Below are 15,395 nucleotides of genomic sequence, written 5' to 3' on the forward strand. Positions count from 1 at the left end.
CCCATGATTGAAGTTTCCGTTAGTGCCCATAATCCGGAAAGAGTTACTAAAAGAAAATATGATCCTCTAAACTTATATTAAAGATATTAAATCATCCAAATGAATCAAATGCTTATTGATCCAGTTAATAAGAGTAAATGTTTGTACTTCTATTTCTTAACTTCTCTGTCAATAGTAGTACTTTTAGTTGCATCTATTACACTTTCATTAATTTCTTTCTTATTCCTATTGGTAATTTATTTTCAAGGAGTGTTGGTTTAGAGAAGAGAATATTTTTTCCCGTAAGCTGCACCTTAAAACTTTCTTCAAATAATAAGCTTTTTTTTTCCTTCTTTATTCTACATTTCATAATAATGAACATTTGGGTTTTTTTGTGACGAGAAACACTATGATAATCCATGAAAAGTGAGTACTCTTGGCGAAACCTAGCAAGTACTGTAGATCGGGCTGCAATTTTTCAATTTACAGACCTATACGTTCTCACTTTCGTTTGTCTGTCCTTTCTTAATCTCATCCCCCTCTTTTGTATTATGACAAGCATGTTTCTTCTCAATGGTATAAATGTCTGTAGTTTAACTTTGGGACACTTGCAAAATGTTTATTATTTTTTTCTTCGATTTTCTAATTTTTAAGCTTAGACTACGAGTACCGAATTTGTCCAAATTCAAAATGGCGAGCGGGAACTTCGCAGAATTCGAAACAAGGCGAGCGATAACTTGGAATTATGCCAGATTTTTCATAGTCGTACCGTCACCAAATCGTATAGAGAGACGAAACGCGCGATAATTCCGAAATTAAAACGTTTGTCTGTATTCTAGAGCTTACATCGAGGGGGTGTATCTAAAATACAAGGAGCGGATCGTTTTATAACGCGCGATTAAAATAACTGACACGCCAAATAATTAAGCTACAGAAGTGACCTTGGATGCTTACGTTACAATTTCCTACGACAGGCTAATTAATGTATATAATTATATCGATGTGGCATAATTAAATACGCTGCTAGTCCCCTATTTAACGGCTGTCTTCCTTATATATAACGAGTAAGTTTCCTTTTTAACTTCGTTGTAAACTTCGTAGTGTTGCTCGGTTAAACGGGATATGAAATTGTCTACCAATAAAATCTTTCGGAAGGTACGCCGAAAGAAAGGTTGGCAACTGGTGTGGGAATTTGGGTGTTTGCTACCACCACGTCATCGGAAACGTGCCAAATTGTTCGGGAAGATGGCTCCTGAGATTTATCTAATGTAATTCTTAGTACAGGCTTAGTCCCAAAGTGATTCAAAAATTCCACACTTTTACTTTCCCGGCTGTTACTTACACTTAACAGGGGAAAGTGTGGGAATCTTTTTATAGAACTCACTCCTACCCTCAAAATTAAGCTTTTTGCTATTTTGTGGTAATTAAAAATATAAAAAGTGCTTATAACAAAACCCGATAACAGATGGCTCCATACGCAATTTTATTTTTGCTTAATAAAAACAGTGGTTGATGGATTTTTTTGTAATCTGGCAGGGGTTGGCGAGGAGACACGAATTAATCTAACCGAAATTTCGTTACTTTAAATCCCTTCGACCCACTTACGATGGATGCTAGTTTAATTTGACCGCCCAAGTGAAATTTCCGTATTTTACCGCGTATAATACGCGCGCACGGCGCTCTGAAACCTTTTCAATTGTTTTATAACAGTGAAATTCGCAGGCTCTAAAGACTTGTTACACGAAGGGGGGAAAGTATGGCGATTGGTCAAAAGATGACCTCTCCCCCAAGATTTTTATATTTTTTTTTACTTAGTACACCTTGAAATGTCGAGATGCAAAAAATTCGGGGGGTAATTTCTGTGTATGTTGATGTTGGTGTGTGGGGCACGGTTATTATATTCTCCCTGTCTGAAGCTTAATAACTCCCGTGCTTTTCGTCGAAAATTTCTGAAATGTTGCAGGGAGGATTTTGTATTAGAGGGATCGACGCTATTAAATTTTGGTGGTTAAAGGTCGAGGGGATGGGGAGATAAAAGGGGTCGTGTGTCTCTCCACTAGGGTCAGACTTAATGACGATTTTACTCATTAGTAGCACTTAAATTTTTTTAAAACTCATTCCTAACCTAAGCTTTTTGCCGTTTTATAAAAGTATAGAAAGATTTTTAATAAAATATGGTAATAGATGACGCCACTAAAACTTATAATGTTGCCGAGAAAGTCGAGCAACTCTGCTGGTTCTATATTGTTTACACAATCCGATTGGTATGTAGAGAGACAATACATCCTCCAACGTATTGTTTACGGGACATATTTAAAGCCTATAATTTAAAAAAAAAACTCGACACGAGAAATTCCTTTCTTGTTTCGGCCGATTCGGAATCGGTGCGAGGAAATTCGGAGGATTGTTTCTTGTGTAAATCTCCGTGTTATATTTAGTAAACTTTTGTGCGCGTGTGTATGATTATTCCTTACTCTCCTGTATTTAGAACGGTAGAACGTGCCAAAAGCCGCGTGGCATCTTCCTCGTTAGCGAAACGAAAACAAGCGAATACATTGTGTCGGACATAAAACTTCCATTCTTTTCTCTGTTTGCCATTTTTCCTTTTTCTTTAGTATATTTAAATAAGCCAAATTTTAAGTCTCCGTTGGCCTCCGGAAAATGTGGGTTAACCGAATCTTTCTCCTTTACGGTGGAGTTTTTTCATTTGTTTAAATTCCGCGTCGTAATTTAATTACAATAATGTAAACTGTCCTTCGAATTTACTCTTTATTACGGGGAAATTTGTTCGATTAATGCGTTTCGAATTCTTTCGAAATGAATCATTTTAATACTTCCTCCTGGTTAATTAATACCGGAACGTTTGCGTGTCTGAACTGGCTAAATTGAATTAAATTCGTTGTATTTAATTAATGTGACTCTTTCTTAATTTTACGCGTCGTAAAGCTAATTAAAATTACGGAAAACGGCCAGTTAAGGCGTAAATTACGCGAATACCCGAAGAATGTAGGCTACAGATTGTGGTTTGGCTCCCAACGAGATTCGAACCCGAATCTCGTGTATTTTAGTTCTGGTCTTTCTTCGCAGGGTGGCGTAACACCCTCCGAACCAACGACGCGTTCCGTTACGTTCGAAACCGGCTACGTCACTGGCTGGCGTAAAGACGACGAAAGGAAACCGATTAGATGGTAATTGTGACGTCATTTGTGTTTTGTAGGCACTGGATGCGATCGACGAAGTCGGTGACGTGCTTACCATTAAGTATTCCAAACGTCCGCACGACTCCACGAAACACTGAACGTCCGTAAGTATCCAATTGCCTCGAGTCGAGGAGAAAAAGTCCAGGGAGATTTCACCGTCCGTCCGTCTGTCTGTCTTTTTTCAGATCCGTTGGGGAAAAGGAAGCGAGTCCACCGGCCGGCAGCGGGGTCGTCGACGGTATCGTGTATTTTTTCACTTGATTTTTATGGAAGTTGTTAAAATTTTATTTTTATGTTAAGAACAAAAGAAGTTCTTTTAACGGATTTACATATAAAAAAAGGAAAAAAAAAACTTTGTACCGAGACGAGAATAAAGAGTCTTTAGTTTATCGTGTCGGTCTCGCTCGTCTGTCGCGTCGCGTCGCGTGGCCTGTGCGGACGGAGTACGAACGTGGTATACGAGTTTGCGGAATTATTTGGTGACGCGCGTCGCCCTGCGTGATGCGGTGTCTTCGATAGTACGATGGAAACGGCCGAACTAATGGCGGATCGACAGTTGGATTTTCCCGTCGAGAGCTCAAATCGGTACTCGAACCCGGGGAATTTCAATAATACAAGTTTGTATAGATAAGTCCGGGTTCGAGTCCGTGTGCAGTTTTGTGTGTTGATTTACCGCCTACTCGTTTCCGGACTTTCTGCCCGCTAAAAGTAAATTTGAAGTTTTTTTTTCTACACCGGAGCGTAAGAATATTACAAAGAATTCACAATTAAGTAAATTACAATTAACTTTTTACGTCGCGTTGAATTGCGTATGACGGTTTTTAGCGCGAGCGGCCTAGCGAAAGTGGCGCGGTGGCAACGCGACGAAATCGCCAGTGGCCGAGAGGTGGCCGCTTCGCCTATTTGGCGCGATTTCTAACGCCGAGATCGATAAACGGAAGTAGACCCGGGCTACCGTTTGGAAAGGAGCCCGAAACTGCGTAACCTTGGCGATAAATCGATGATCACGCGCCGTCTACCGGATTACGTCGGCGTTGCGAAATTTTCTTTTTTTACCGTTTGTTCCGCCGTCGATTATTGCGGAAAACGCCCACGCCTGACGCCGGGTGTAATTAACATTTTGGATTATAACGGCGCCCGATTCCGCGGGGTAGAAAACGAACGCTGCAAATTGATGAGCAGCGTTGTATTTAAAAAAAAAGGCTCCGGGATGACCCTCTTCGTGTTCACGGGGCAAAAAGAATCAAATTGCCTTCTCTATACTTGGATCTAGCTACGCCTTCTAGAACTACTGTCGCGTAAACGGTGCGTTCGTAAAGTCGAACGAGTTACGACGTGGTTATTCTTTTGCCGGACATTTTGACATTCGTTCACACGAAACGGTCGTTCATAAAATCGAATTAGTAAATTTTGCTGCTGCATTTGTACCCGAAATATTTTACTTCGATTGCGGAAAGTTATTGGTACCATTTTAACTTTTACTCCACAGTTATACGATCGAGAAACATCGATATCTCCGAACGCCATTTATTTCCAAAACATCGGTTTAATTCGACTTTACGAACGCACCTGGAGCTTAGTGTTTCTGACGCGTCAAGCAACCGTTACTCTGAAAGGCGGGGAAACTGGCAACAAATTTGTAGCTGTTAGTAAAACACGCGGCTAGTTCTCACCTTGTTTTAACGGGTGGCTCGTACACGAGAATGATGATAATTTGTTTATAAGTCAACGTTTCGAAAATTAACGACGAAATACAGTCGAGGTACGTATTGGTAACGTCAACCGAAAAGAAATAAGAAAATTTAATAAAGTAAACTTTGCAGCCGTGCCTGGACACCGGGGAAAATACTGCCATGTTTGACACGGAGGAACAGCGGGAAAACGTTACGCACGGACGTGCAGAGGTTAGAGAAAGCCATCGTTAATTTTGGTAATTTGGTGGACGGTTTTTAACGGAACGTTCCGAAGATCAGGAGAAAATTGGGGACGTGGACGAAGGAAAGGCCGTGCCGAAATGCGCAGTATCGGGGTTTTTCGTGGATGAAAGATGACGTCGTAAGTATGGCAATGACGTATTTTTTTGGCGGGTGGAAATAGGTTTCGAGACGTTTGCTTTTGTCGGGGCTGCGTATTTCGGCTCTTTATTCCGTTGTGCTTCGTGCCTGTTAACTTGCGTTTTGAGGCTGTCTTCCTGCCTATTTAAAACTAATGTAAACAAAAGTTTGATCGGATAATGCGAATGCGCGAGTTAAATTCAAATTGAATTTTGTTCTCGCTCCTATTGGGAATATGTGGGCAGCCTTGGGGCGAAAGAGGCCCGATATTGTATCTCCATCCGCAACAGGTCGAGTGGGACATTATAAACTAAGATTTAATTAATAATTTATTGCAGCGTAGAATATAAGTTCGAAATATTCCGAACATTCGCAATTTTTGAAATGGGTAAATGCGAAAGATCGAATAGGACAATATTCGAACGCTGAAATTCGATGGAATAGGTTGGAGTTCGGGCCAGGGGGTTGAGAGAAGCGAGCGGGAGGCCCAACCCCGCTTCCCTTCTCTGTTTAATTCAATGCACATACGCTACTTTGTGATAACGAGGAACGGACGTAACTTACTAATTGGAATAAAGTATTATTCAAACAATAGCGTGGTTGTGGCCGAAGTTTTCAACGCGGACGTTCACGTTTTCGCGTTGAAAACTTCGGCCACAACCAACGTAGGCTCCGTGATTGTTGCTAGCCAAGGAACGATGTCCTTGGCTAGCAACAAACTGTGGTAAGAGGAATATAATATTTTATATTCCTCTTACCACAGTTTTTTCCATAATGTGTTTTATTCGTTTTACTGTCGTACTGTTTGAAGCGCCCGCCATATTTACTTTCGTACGAATTATGGAAATACAGTAGAGCGTCGATTATCCGAATCAATTGGGGAATGGGGTTGTTCGAAGGATCGGTGTTTCGGATAACCGATTATGTGCGAAAAATATATTAATTTATCCCATCTTGACATTTTTCTCCGTTGCGTGTCGCTTCGCGTTGAATATTCGTCGATGCGAAGACTAANCCCTCTGCAATGTTTGACACGGAGGAACAGCGGGAAAACGTTACGCACGGACGTGCAGAGGTTAGAGAAAGCCATCGTTAATTTTGGTAATTTGGTGCACGGTTTTTAACGGAACGTTCCGAAGATCCGGAGAAAATTGGGGACGTGGACGAAGGAAAGGCCGTGCCGAAATGCGCAGTATCGGGGTTTTTCGTGGATGAAAGATGACGTTGTAAGTATGGCAATGACGTATTTTTTTTGGCCGGGTGGAAATAGGTTTCGAGCCGTTTGCTTTTGTCGGGGTTGAGTATTTTGGCCCTTTATGCCTTTATTCCCTTTAAAGGCAAGTTAACAGGCACGTTGTGTTTCGTGCCTGTTAACTTGCCTTTTGAGGCTGGGTCTTCCTGCCTATTTAAAACTAGTTAAACAAAAATTTCATCGGATAATGCGCACGCGCGAGTTAAATTCAAATTGAATTTTGTTCTCGCTCCTATTGGGAATAAGTGGGAAGCCTTGGGGCGAAAGAGGCCCGATATTTGATTTCTATCCGCAAGAGGTCGAGTGGGACATTATAAACTTATATTCTACGCTACAATAAATTAATAATTAAGTCTAAAGGTTCGAAATATTCCGAACAGTCGCAATTTTTGTAATGGGCAAATACGAAAGATCGAATAAGACAATATTCGAACCCTGAAATTCGATGGAATAGGTTGGAGTTCGGGCCAGGGGTTGAGAGAAGCGAGCGGGAGGAGGCCCAACCCCGCTTACCTTCTCTATTTAATTCAATGCACATACTTTGTGATAACGAGGAACGGACGTAACTTACTAATTGGAATAAAGTATTATTCAAACAATAGCGTACGTTTTCGAAGCGGCCGCCATATTTACTTTCGTACGAATTATGGAAATACAGTAGAGCGTCGATTATCCGAATCAATTGGGGACTGGAGTTGTTCGGATAAACGATTATGTACGAAAAAATAGTTTATCGTATCCGATGTTGAAATTTTTCTCCGTTGCGTGTCGCTTCGCGTTGAATTTTCGTCGATGTTAAGCCTAACTAAGACTATTGTATCGTTAAAAAATTTTTATTTTGTACCAATAGAACAAATATATTGAAAAATATAAAAACAATAAAAAAAATACTTCAGAAGTTAATTTAGTATCAAAAACGTAAATATTTGAGTAGCCGAAGACATAGCCAAAGATGTTAGCGCCACAGCAATTGCGAAAATTTAATTTGCCGACTGGAATTCTTTCGGATAATCGACGCTCTACTGTATATTTTTATCTTCGATTCGATTGGCTTTTTGCGATTTATTTATTGTTTAAACTACTTAAAACTGCAGTAAGAAAGCCAAGGGTGTCAAGGTTTACTGTTCCTTGCACTCGGTCGTCTGCCGTAGGATAAAAAATGGCGCTGGGTTCGCCTTGCCGGTTGTTGTTGTTGTTATGGCAACGCAACACTTCGGCGATCTGCGTAGGGGATGCCTTCCGGGAATCTTTTTAAGGGAAACTGGCCTCTATTTAGGCGTTACAGACGTGGAGAAAGCCCGTCCAAGCGAGGCGCGAATCCACGACCGAACTCCCAGTGTTCAGGGTATGAAGACTGTTTGGCCACTGGTGGGCCACCTTGCCCGGTTGAAAAATGGCGTTCGGGCAATTCCACACATCAACCAATTGTAATTTGAAAATATACCCGTTTGGTTACTAATTTTTTATTCGATATTTATAAGATAGAATGGATGAGTGTCAATCCGCGTCACTGCGTTATTTCCTTAGAAATACAATAAGAAAATAAGAAAACAATGGACACTTAAAATTTTACGCCATACCAACGAAATCTTTTCCAAACCAGTCGTTACTTTTCTGTGGTCGTACTTTTTTGCTGTTTTCATAACCGTAAAACGAAAAATTACGATGGAAGCAATATATTTAAAACCTTTCTGGGACTTTTTGTATGTTGGACACTTCTACTGTGACGTAGTTTTCGTGCTACGTGTTCTGCTAGCACGTGCATCCGTACGACGATCGTGACCAACGGAGTGCTAATCGGAGTCTGATCGAAATACCAGCATTTAAGGTGTTCGTATTGGTCGAGCACAACATTTGTGACGCAACAGCTGTAAACGGCTTAAATGCTCTAAAAAATGAACTATATATTGGTAATCGCCCACCAGTGGCCGAGCGGTCTTCGTACCCTAAACACTGAGTTCGGTCGTGAGTTCGCGCCGCGATCGGACAGGCTGGCTGCTTGGAGTTTTCCGGGTTTCTCCTTGCCGATAACGACTAAATAGGAGGCCCGTTCCCCATAAAAGTCCTCCCGGAAGGCATTCTTTTTCCTCGCGTAACATCGCGCCCCAGAGAAGGCAACGGGAAACCACTCTGGGTACTAACCTTCCCTAGTAACACCTTGGCGTATTATTAACTACTTACTAATCTGCGCCGGGTGTCGCCGACGTCAGAAATCTGATATGGCACCAAGAAGAAGAAGATATTGGTAATCGGCCGTGGTACATTTTGTTTGGCCATTGTTATAAACAGTGCTACAAACAAACCAGAGTTCTAATCGTTGTTGGTGAACATTTTGATCGATTTTTATTTTCGTCGCAATGTTCCTTTCAGAGCGGTCAAAGTGGCAGCCTACCGCTTTGGGGGACCCGGGATCGAATAATCCACAGGAATTTTTTGGAGATACGGTCCGCGTCCCTCACCACCCGGCCGCCCCGTTGTGGGCCTGGCCGAACCTGTAATGGGCTTGCAAAAAGAGACCTTCTTAGTGCTCACAGGGCGGAAAAGTTAAAAATAAAAGCCTGTATTTCTTTGTCTTTGTATTCGCCATTTTGCATTTTGATTTTCGGCAAAAGAAACAAAAATCCGGATAATTTAAAAAATTAAATCGATTGTTCTCCAAATTGCAGACAAATACCTGAAATTCCGCTATCCGGCACGTTCAAATTACGATTGTTTTCAATTACGTCACATCGTATTTTTCATTCCTTGTATTGCGACCGAGATGTAACATTGTATTGCTCTCGGGTACATTCCCACTATATTCTATACACTTCCATTGTGCTGTATTATGCTGGGAAAGTATCAATACACTGTATAGTGTAGCGCTCTACACTACAATAAAATACACTACACAAATACTGTACTAGTTCTTCAGTCAGTTCGTGGATGTAACCTGGATTGATCTTGCGTATGCGAAAATCTGTATTTTCTTGTTACGCCATTATAACTCGTGCGTCGTTGTTATAACGAACATGCAACTCTCTCTATTGTATTTCTGTATTGTGATTAGCGTGTGGACCCCGAACCAGAAATTCTATGGAATCTTCCGTAAATAATAACCACAAAGATAATAGAATATCGTCAAATAATACCCGTTCGTATTCCCAGCAAAGTCACGTAATGGCAACATCTACTTCGGAATAATACAGTACGCGAATAATATAGTATCGCCAGACCTATAAAGGTAAACACAACCCGCTTATAGCGTTTTCAGAGATATCGCTTTGTTATCGCACATTTATCGCGCTGCTTAGCGCCCGTCTGGTGTTATTACGCACCAGAATTTTCCTGGAAGTGTTTTTCGGATAGTCGTTTAGATGTCGGGTTCTGGTACCAACCACACGATTGGAGAACACAACTATCCACTTGTGTAATATGCGGGTTTGAAGTCCCTATTTTGGATAACCTGTATTAAATTTAGTATTGTGACGTTCCCGTTCGATCTTATCAGCAAATCGCTACCGTTACGTCGGCTACGCGTGCGTAACCTGCGATTTATCGTGACGCGATCTCACTTCCAGGCTTAAAAATGGTCGTCCTAGTGACGTAACCACGCGGAAAACACCGATAAACGCTAAACGAAGGTAAACAGTGATGTTTGCTCTGTTGGTCGGGGGTGTACGCGTGGCATCGATTACGCCGAGGGGCGTGGCGCGTTAATGTCTGGCCGGTCGATTCTTAACGTTAATGGAACGGTGGCCTTCTACGAAGCGCTAAAGGCGTCGATGGCGTGACCCGTAGAGACTCCGAACTATCGATCGTCACGCGCTATTAATCGATTTATCGCGCCGATCGCCGATCGCGCGATACCGGAAACCAACAATTCGCGAGTTTCGCGCTCCCATCTAGCAGTAACGGGAGAAATCGCTTCTGTGTCGCGTAACGGCAACTAAAGAACCGTTAATTATTGGTAAGGGCGATGCGTTACGGACGTAACGTTTTCTTTTTTTCTTTTCCCAAATCTTTGCACAAATTCGACGCGTAATGCCATCCGAGCTTGAAAATTAGCTTTCTCTATAGTTTATCGCGTCGCGTCGCGTATACTAAGATTTCGGTAGGTGTAAGGTTGGCGTGACGTTACGCGATGTTATCTTATGTAACCCATTTTAAGAGATGGTCTTAACTGTTACGATGGCGCGAAATATCTGCTGTTCTTGTTTATTTCGGGTTACGATAATTACTTTCAAAGATCAACTTCCGCTTTATAACGTACGTTACGTTTTCGTTAAAAAGCGTTTCTTCCCGTTTCCGTTTGCGAATTACAGAAAAATGCTTCGGGAAATCATCGAAAATAATCGCAACGCGACAAGAATCGCTCGCCCCTTAGCTACTAGTAACGGTCCGTCACACTTGGTAAAAATCGCATACGTCCTCCAAATACGGCTCGTTCGTTATATCGAGGAGAACGTTACGGGTCACACGAACGAAATTAATAACGAACCTACCGGAAGTTAATTACTCCCTTCTAATCGATGTCGCGTCACGTGACGGCGATTTCCAGAAATAATTGCGCAAAATCGCGCGTACGTTCGACAGGACGAATTTTTTTTTTCTTTTTTTTCCTAGCGCTTTCGCTCGCGTTTGAAATGTGAAAATGGCGTTTGGGGATTGCGGTTAAAGTAATTGGGGACCGCGATAACGCGACACTAGAAAAATGCTGTTATCTGCGATATTTTTTTTCCTTACTTTTTAAACGTCACGACACGCGAGTTAATCGATTGGCACGCGCGTCACGTGACTGCACCCGCTCGCCCGTTTACGCTGCTATTAAATCGCGCGATCGATTTTTCGTCACACGAGCCGCTGCCGGCGAAACTCGGCTGCCAAAAATGATTGGAGAAAAAGCTACCGGAGCGGAGAGCCCGCCCTACCCCTCCCAAGGCGAAAAATATGGCCCTCCGCGCTCGGATGCGCGTCACGTGACAGAGAGGGAGCGGGAGGAGGGCTCGGCCTTCACGCTCTCCCCACCGGCGAAGCGAGAGAAAAATCGCCAGCGAGGTACCCTGACTAGATCGAAGGCTAATAATAATAATAATAATAATTTTTGCAGTCGAGGCGAACGGATACGGCGTCGAGCGATTAATCCGGATTTATTAATATCGGAAGGTGGGGAAAAAACGCCGCTTACACACGCGACTTCCCGCTGTGACGTCACGAACGGGGTAAAGTAAGTCGTCATTGGTGCGGTGACGTCAGGGGAGGTTAGGCGAGCGACGTTTCTCTTTAAAAACAGCTTCCAGAAATGGCCACTAGGTATGCTTAGACGCGGGGGTGCCGAGCGACGGAGTGACGACGACGCCGCTTAGTGCGCGGCTTCTACACATGACTCGACGCATCACACTACTCAGACACGTGTCGGACGTGTACCGGGAGAGCGGTAGAAGACGAGGGATTCGCAATATGTACGTGCCAAACGTCTCAGGTAGGTGGAAGGCGTTCGGGGGACCGGCGAGTAATGGCCGCGTTGCGGAACGTCTGCCGGAGGAGGAGGGGTGAGGAGAGAGGTCGGAGCGGACGACTCCATTGATTTAACCTTGATCTTGGTTGTTAGCCGTCTTCGACGTCGCCGTCCGTCGTTCCCCGCGCGCATCCGCCGTCGCCTAAGTCAAAATTTCTTTTTTGTTTGTTTTTTCCTCGTTTTATTGTTTCCTCCGCGGCGCGGCCGAACGTGGCCGTCGATCGGCTCCGAGTCGCGCCATCTTACGGCGCCGGCCGGCATCAGCCCGAGCGCGGAGGAGTCGGGTTCGGTTGCGGATTTATTTGATTTTTTTATTGTCGTTTTTCGGCCCGCGACCAGGCCGGGCGCGAGACAAAAGCCGGCGCGGTGAACGACCTCGGAAGACGTCAATTGTCGACGGTGTCGGGTATTAATTCGGTAACAATGAAGAAAAAGGGCCGAAGAATGAGTCAGACGGCGACGGAGGGAAGAAATGGAAACGAATGGGAGAGAAACTCTGTCGGAGGAATGACACTGCCGTCACGTGCGCCGGCCGAACCCCGCGGACGGAAACGGAAGTCGCTCCGTCGATTAACTAAAAAGGTCTTTATAGGAGAGTCGCGGTGGGTAAAAGGTGAGACGGCTACGAAAGCGCGCTCGACGTCGCGTCGCCCGGCCATGCTACGCGACGTGAAAGCTCCTCCGAGCCCCCCACTACGACCGAGTTACGCACGCGTCACGGCCCGTCGCTCTCGACCGGTTTTGGGGGAAGGGAGCGAAACGGCGCGCGACCTTCGACTCCCTTTGGCAAACGTCACCGCGGGAGAATCGAACCTGGCGCTGGCGCTGGCGCTCGCGTGTTCTCGTTTCTCTCCCACTTCTCCGGCCTAGGCGGCGCTGAGGACGCGACCTAGAGGATGAATAACGAAGTAGGTCGGTAATCGCTGGTTAATTACCTCCGGCAGGACGCGCCGACGATGACGTCCTCCTTCGTCCCGAATCGCGTTAATGGTAATCCTCTTTCCTGGCGGGGATTAACGTCACCGCGCTGTTTACCCGAGCAATTATCCTATGCTCCCGTCTGAGCGTCGACGGGCGCGTCGCCGCGTACGTTGTATAAATTAAGGCTTTCTCTCCGACTCGTACCTCTACGCCGAGCCTCGTTATAATGTCGCAAACCGGTCTACGCGTCGGATTTAGGGTCTGATGATACTCGACCAAAGTATGTCGTAAGGATGAGTGCACGATAACGCGTGCCTGCACGCGTCGCCCTCGCATTTTAGATAAGTTTTTTCGATTGCGCAATTCGCGTGGTTATGACGCGTCTCGAATAACTCGCAAGAAATCGCTCTCGGTAATTTACCACTACTTTCAAATATTTTTTAAACGATCTCCTTGATTGGCCCGGCTGCCCACGTGACGCGTCGTCGGCGAATAATTAAAACGTCGGACATTCGGCCCGACCAATGGGCGTTCTTCCGACATTTTCGACCCCCTGGCGAGCGAAATTAAATTCCCATCTATCTCGGAAATTCGACGATAATTTGTAACGAGATTCGTAACTGGCTAGCCTAATTAATTTCGTCGTCGTCGTTCTTAATTATAATTTTTATAACGACCCCGGTTAATCGGAGGTAACCTTCTAGAAATCTCGTTTCCGCCGTCCGTATATGGCAGCGGCGAGAAATAGCGATCGGCGTGGAAAATTATTTCACCACCTCCTCCCCCTCCCCGTAGGATGCGGGGCGATGTGAAAAAAATCGATTTGTAATCGATGGCGAACGCATTCCCCTCGCCTGTTCGATATTTTTGCGCCTGCCAATTGCGAAATTTCTCTTATTTTAGTCAGCTTTCACTCCGGGTTTTCCCACCGCGAGTCGCCCTTAAATTCTCGACGGGCACCGATTCTTCTGGCGTGACGTAACACGAAATATCTACCTTTTTTCCCCCTTTAAATTCTTGTCGTTTTTTTTCCCAAATTACGTTACGGATATTTTTGGAAAATCGATTAATTTACCATTCAGAAATTTCGAAAAGTCGCTTCGGCTTCCCCGCGATTCTCTTTATTATTATTATTACTGTATTATTATTTTTTTAAAGCAGACGAATTGGGTTTCGACCAATAGCGGCAACGTTCGCCGACCACGTGACCGGTTTCCAATTTCAATTTCTGCCTCTTCTTTCCAGTATGACATCATGAAGTCCGAAGAATTAGAAGAAACTCCGCTGATCGTAGCCGTTTTGACTTACCTGGGATACGGTATTTTAATTGTTTTCGGACATCTGAGGGACCTCCTTCGCAAAATAGGCTTGGAAGAGAAACACTCGGCTTCCGAGAAGAATAGACAGGTAAGCCCACCTTCCCCTAATCGAACCTAACCTTCACTCGACTCGTGTGCCCGAGTGCTTTGTAGATTCGTATGTCCCTCTTCCGTTTTTTCTGCTATTTATACCGTGGAACGACCGAGTTTTCCGCCAGTCTGTTACGATTTTTAATGTCGTTTACCTCGCCGTTACTAACGTAGACGTGTGCTTTTTTTTTTTTTTTTTTACCCCCTCCTGCCTCTTTGTGTATGAGATGTGTTTGGAAATACAAAGGATGGATGCTCGATGCGTGGCGATTTTAAGCGATGTTTGGGCGTGTGATGTCTTAAAACTATTCGTAATGATTATATTTTAGTGGTGTTTGGAACTAGAATGTTTTGGATCCTTCGTAGGGCAATTAGTCGCACTTTGGCGAAATTGCACGCTCGCGGCCTTTCCGGCCGGCGGATCCGGAACCGTTCCATAGAGGCAGTGTGCGGCTGCGTTAACAATTCTGGCATTTTAGAATGCATTTCTCCAAAACAAAGCCGCGATAGACTCCAGCAGTTTTGGAATTTTGGCCCGGTTTTCAAAGGAACGGCAGAGCCGGTTGCCCGCTCGGGCTTTTAAAATGGGCCGATTCTTTCCGAGATAATGCTTGAACCTTTCCGTAAAGAGTGGTTATTTTTGAAAACGGTTTGGTCGATGTATTTTAAAGCTTTGGCATGTTTCTCTGTGCATTCGATAGTCTGTGAGGTTTTTACTCGTACAAAGATAGAACGCCTTCCTAGTATCTAGTTCCTAAAATAAAGGTGTTTTTCTTCCGCTCCCCGTGACACGCTTTACAACGTGGTTCTTTTCTTCCTTGCGGTAACACTAATTAATTTATCCGAGAGGTCTAATTTTAGTCTACCTGGCATTTCGATGCTTGCCGTGAAGTTAAATTTGAGAACTGATGCCAAACGTCCTGTAAATAAAAAAAATCTATTATGTATACTGTGTAGCTTTCCTGATTAAAATGTGGAAAAAGATCGGAAGGGTGAATTGCCATTTATGAATAATGAGTATATAAATCTCTATGGATTACCATCTCCCTTATCTTTTTCGTAATATCGCTAATTTTTGCATTA

The 15,395-nt window shown here is 43.9% G+C and overlaps 1 protein-coding gene across 6 annotated transcripts in view; it reads left to right on the forward strand.

Annotated features, from left to right (window-relative positions):
* Positions 1 to 5,204: 5,204 nt before the first annotated feature.
* The window catches only part of LOC111632536 (serine palmitoyltransferase 2-like), a 31,764-nt gene continuing 21,573 nt past the window's right edge, over positions 5,205 to 15,395 (forward strand). For 2 of the 6 annotated variants that reach the window (XM_023376980.1, XM_023376981.1), the window contains exons 1-2: positions 5,205 to 5,234; positions 14,149 to 14,310. In XM_023376980.1, the coding sequence (XP_023232748.1) occupies positions 5,220 to 5,234; positions 14,149 to 14,310 (177 nt within the window). In that variant the 5' untranslated portion in view covers positions 5,205 to 5,219. Of the gene's footprint in view, positions 5,235 to 6,429; positions 6,460 to 11,705; positions 11,947 to 13,676; positions 13,882 to 14,148; positions 14,311 to 15,395 lie in introns of those variants that run through there. The other 4 variants (XM_023376982.1, XM_023376984.1, XM_023376985.1 and 1 more) reach the window with 4 other exon arrangements.

Source organism: Centruroides sculpturatus, unplaced genomic scaffold (genome assembly GCF_000671375.1).
Source record: "Centruroides sculpturatus isolate CEXI.00-Female unplaced genomic scaffold, Cexi_2.0 scaffold674, whole genome shotgun sequence".
In the NCBI taxonomy this organism is placed as follows: Eukaryota; Metazoa; Arthropoda; class Arachnida; order Scorpiones; family Buthidae; genus Centruroides; species Centruroides sculpturatus.